The sequence below is a fragment of the Fulmarus glacialis genome, unplaced genomic scaffold (assembly GCF_000690835.1).
Source record: "Fulmarus glacialis isolate BGI_N327 unplaced genomic scaffold, ASM69083v1 scaffold18160, whole genome shotgun sequence".
Lineage (NCBI taxonomy): Eukaryota > Metazoa > Chordata > Aves > Procellariiformes > Procellariidae > Fulmarus > Fulmarus glacialis.
This window is the reverse complement of record NW_009188505.1, coordinates 529-4,637: the sequence shown is the minus strand read 5'-3', so window position 1 is coordinate 4,637 and position 4,109 is coordinate 529. Positions and strand designations below refer to the sequence as shown.

Below are 4,109 nucleotides of genomic sequence, written 5' to 3'. Positions count from 1 at the left end.
GGGGAGCGAGCCTGGCCCCAGCCGGGCTATCGGGCTACGGGGAAGCAGGGCTCAGCAACAACGGCCTCCAACCGCCGGGCTTGCTCGGATATTGGAAACACATGTTCGTTGCAGAGAAAGAAAAAAACCAGCTGAATATCCACGCAATTGCTGTTAGCCGGCGGGTGAGAGAAACCAGAGCGCACGGCTGGAGAGGCTCCGGGGAACACGGGGACGGGGAGGGCAGCCACCACCCCCCAAAATGTGCAACCTCCGCGCGGGTGCGGTATCCGCAGGATCCAAGCATCAGACTTGGGGTTTAACCCTCATTTTAAGGGTTAAACACCCAAAGCAATGAGAAAAAGCTCAAGCATAGCTAATGCTGCAACACCCCGACCAGCCAAGGCGGGGTCTGCAGATCGGGGCTGAGATAAGCAGGACCAACACACTAGACTGGCCTAAAAATGTCATCTCCCTTTGAAACGTTTTCTGCTTTATCGTATTAAACCATAAACGTTTCGTCGGCCCCTCTGCTCCCAATCGACAGCCAGTTACACAAGAGCATAACTGGCCCATGCAGTCATTTTATTCCAGTGAAGGATGCATTTTTGGTCTACCCACTGACAGAAGCAAAACAAAGTCTTTTCTATTGGAATAAATCTCTACATGGGGAAGAGGAAAAGGCTGACATTAATACAGTGCTGGCAGCTTAAGTTTACTTTTGAAAACAGACCCAAAAAAATCCCCACGCAGACAGAGCCAGAAGTGGAAGGAATTGACAGAAATCAAAAGGAAATTTAGGTCTCGTTTTATGTTGTGATACTTTAAGTCACATTTTTCAAGACACTTTAAGCGCCCCAGATTTTCACCGCGGGCTACGTGCCTAGGAAAAAAAAAAAAAAGGAAAAAAAAAAAGGAGCGAGATCTGGGCCTTTGATGCTGTCGCTTGAGAAGTGCCAGAGCCAGGAGAGCTCTGCGCTGAATAAACTGCATCCCACTTGCAGACTAGTCAAACAACCTACAAAATACCCTTAAAGGGTGAGGGTGTTCGCTCCCTCGGTAGCATGAGGAAAACCAGTTTCTCCCCTTACAAAGGCAGGGGCACAGCAAAAAAAATTAACATTCTGTTTGCAAAGGCAGCCTTTCCATCCAACCTGAGAGCTCAGCGACTGGTGTCCATCCTCGGTCGAGCAAGCAAAGTGACCAAAGCAAAGCAAGCAGCTACCCGGAGCTCAGGGAGGCTTTGATGGCCCCTCGGAAGAGGAAACGCCCCGTTTCTCTGGGGTACAGCAGCTCTGCTGTGTTATTGCGAGGGCTCCGGATGCCACAGCCAGCTTCAGGCTGTCCTCAGGTCCCCAGGAAACACAGGGGGATCCCGAGGACGATCCTGACGGCTGAGCTGCCCGAGAGCGAACACCGGAGAGGGAAGCCCTGAGGGTCCGAGCGAGGACTGAGGGTACGTACGAGTGGCCAGTGGCTGGGATGAAGTATATACAGCAGTGCACCCGCGTGTCGGGGATCCGCTTCTTCCGGTTAATGTTGATTTCCTCCTGCAGGTACTTCTCGTACTGGTCGTTGATGAACTTCATGATGGGCTGCCAGCTGCAGAGAGAGAGGAACGCGGGACGACGGGTTTGTGTGAGGGATCTGGACCACCCTGAACCTCCCACCTGGCCTGACCATGTGAAGCAGAGCCCGCTGAGCCGGGGATGCTCAGCATCTCACAGAACCCCATAAAACAAACAAACAAACCCAAAACACACTCAAACACCCGGCTGCTGAGCAGGGCAGTCCCTCAGCTCTTCACACCCCATCGGGGCACAGGAGCAAGAGCAGCATCAAACCCCACAAGGCCCAGCCCAGCTCGGGGTGAGGAGAAAGCGCTTGCCACCGGCCAGCCAGCCAGCCCTGCCCCAGCCCGGGGGGGACATCCCGCACAGCCAGCCACTGTCCCAGGGACTCCTGGCAGAGTTCAGCCTTCGGAGCCACATTCCAGGGCCCGGCCATGCCGGCACACAGCTGCTCCCAGCCGCGAACAAAGGTTGTCTCATGCCCGGAACAGCAGGATGTTTGTGGGCTCTCACAGGGTCCAGGATCAGCCCCGGGGAGCATGGCACCGCGCTGCCACCCACCACAACCCTCTCCCCGGCTCCCCACGGAGCATGGGTGGCACAGGACCAGGCTACGGCCCTCGGCACCAGCTCCGGGTCAGGATGCCCCGGGGCTCGGCCACCTTCTCTCTGCACCGGTCCCCAGGTCAGCGCAGCCAGCTTACCAGTTCTCGTTGTTGATGTGGTCTCCAAAGCCCGGGGTGTCGATGACCGTCAGCTTCATGCGAACCCCCTTCTCTTCAATCTCTGAAACGGAGAGGAAAGCCGGTGCGTTAGGCAAGCGTCGATGAGCGCTCCGGCCAAGCCCACCCTCCCAAAATCAGCTGGAAGGCTGGAGTTTGCTCCCAGGGGAGAAACGCACCTTCACAGCTTCTAACAGGCATAAATCAACCCTGCAAAGGGATGCACCACCACATCTGCCCTGAAATGCCACCCCCATGGCCACCTCACTTGTTCTCTTCCATCACAATTAAGTCAATGCTGGTGGATAAAGAAAAAATAGATGTTTTCTCAGCCCTGCAAGCATTTCTGGATGGTAAAAGCCCCTTCAGAGAGATGAGAGTGGAGGTTTAGTGGAGGTCCACAACCCCCGCGAGCCCCCGGAGACACAAGGCAGAGCAGCACCAAAAGCCAAAGCACCAGGTGGGATCTGCAGAGCCTCACCGTGAGTGATGGATTTGATTTCAATGGTCTTGGGGATGCGCTCTTCAGAAGTCGGCTGCACAGATTTCCGGCTGATTTTGGATTTGAAGAGGGTGTTGATTAACGTGGATTTCCCCAAGCCGCTCTGACCTGGAAAAGAGCAGGATAAACCACAGTCAGCACTCACTCGTTTCCGGGCTATTTTTTCAGGGGCCGGAGGATGGGGATGCTGACAGACTCAGCCTGCACCAGATCTGCGGGAGGGAGGGAAGAGGTGCAGCAGCTCCCCTGCAGCCTCCGCGGCTCAAGGAGCTCCCGGGCAGGAGGATGCTGCGGGCAGCAAGCACCTTCCCTGGCTCCAAAGCAGCTGGCTTGCTGGGAGTGAGCAGGGCAAGAGCTGGTTCCTTGCATTTAACAGAAATCACAGCAACCCCGAGGACAGGCAGACACCGTCAGGGATGTTTTATGGGCTGTGGTGACACTCGGCAGCCCTGAAGAAGGGCATGGGGACCAGGGAACCCCAGGAAGGAGCATCCCGACACATCTGTGCCTTTACCCTCTTGCAGCCTCCCCTGTCCAGCTCCACAGGGAAGGCTTAGGAGCAACTTGGCAAGCCCTTAGCTGGACAGGATTAACAGCAGCAACAGCCTTCCAAACCTCAGCCCTGCAGCATCCAATGCTGCTTCCCGGCTGGACTTGCTTTTGCAATCAGACCAGCTGGCTGCAAGGACCCTTTTAGGCAGGTCCTGGCCAGGAGCTCATCTGAGCCCATCCTACAAACAACGTCCCAGGAAGCACATCAGATTCCACAACTTCAGAAAAAAAAGCTTTTACAGAGAAGCGTTTTTATGCTTTATATCCCAGAGCTGAGGTCAATCCATGCAGAAAGGACATCAGCAGCTCTCGACTCTCCAGAGCAGTTGTCCCACAAGCTTGGAGAATAATTTTTCCAGAGCAAAGAAAACAGAGAAACTTCTCAAAACCCAGGGAGCAGACACTTGGCTTCAGAACAGATGTCCCGTGCCCCCTGCAATCACTGCAGAGCTCCTGCACAGACCGCGGGGGCCCCTCTGGCCCCATTCTGCCAAGCCACATTGCAGCCAGCTATTGCAGCACCGCCGCCGGCATGTCCCTGGCACTGCGGAGTATCTCTAAGCATGAAGCCAGCAAGGATTTCACCTACGTCCCCCAGGACCCTGACCCATCCAGGCTACCAAAGGCACCCAATGCTAAGCCAAAGGTAGGGTGAACCACCACATCAGCACTGGGCATCCCCTCCTGGCCAGCCCGCTCCCTGCTCAAACAGCAATTTAGAGCTGAGTTTGCAATGCTACCGACGGCACGCTGCAATCCAGTACAGGAAAACCCTGTTCACCA

General features: G+C 55.4%; 1 protein-coding gene across 1 annotated transcript in view; it reads right to left on the bottom strand.

The window, feature by feature from the left end:
• Positions 1-2,882, bottom strand: part of LOC104077654 (septin-9) — a gene marked incomplete at both ends in the record, with an annotated part of 14,553 nt that extends 11,671 nt beyond the window's left edge. Inside the window, 3 exons of the mRNA XM_009578960.1 lie at positions 1,444-1,581; positions 2,255-2,336; positions 2,754-2,882. Of these exons, the coding sequence (XP_009577255.1) occupies positions 1,444-1,581; positions 2,255-2,336; positions 2,754-2,882 (349 nt within the window). The remainder of the gene's footprint in view (positions 1-1,443; positions 1,582-2,254; positions 2,337-2,753) is intronic.
• Positions 2,883-4,109: the final 1,227 nt, after the last annotated feature.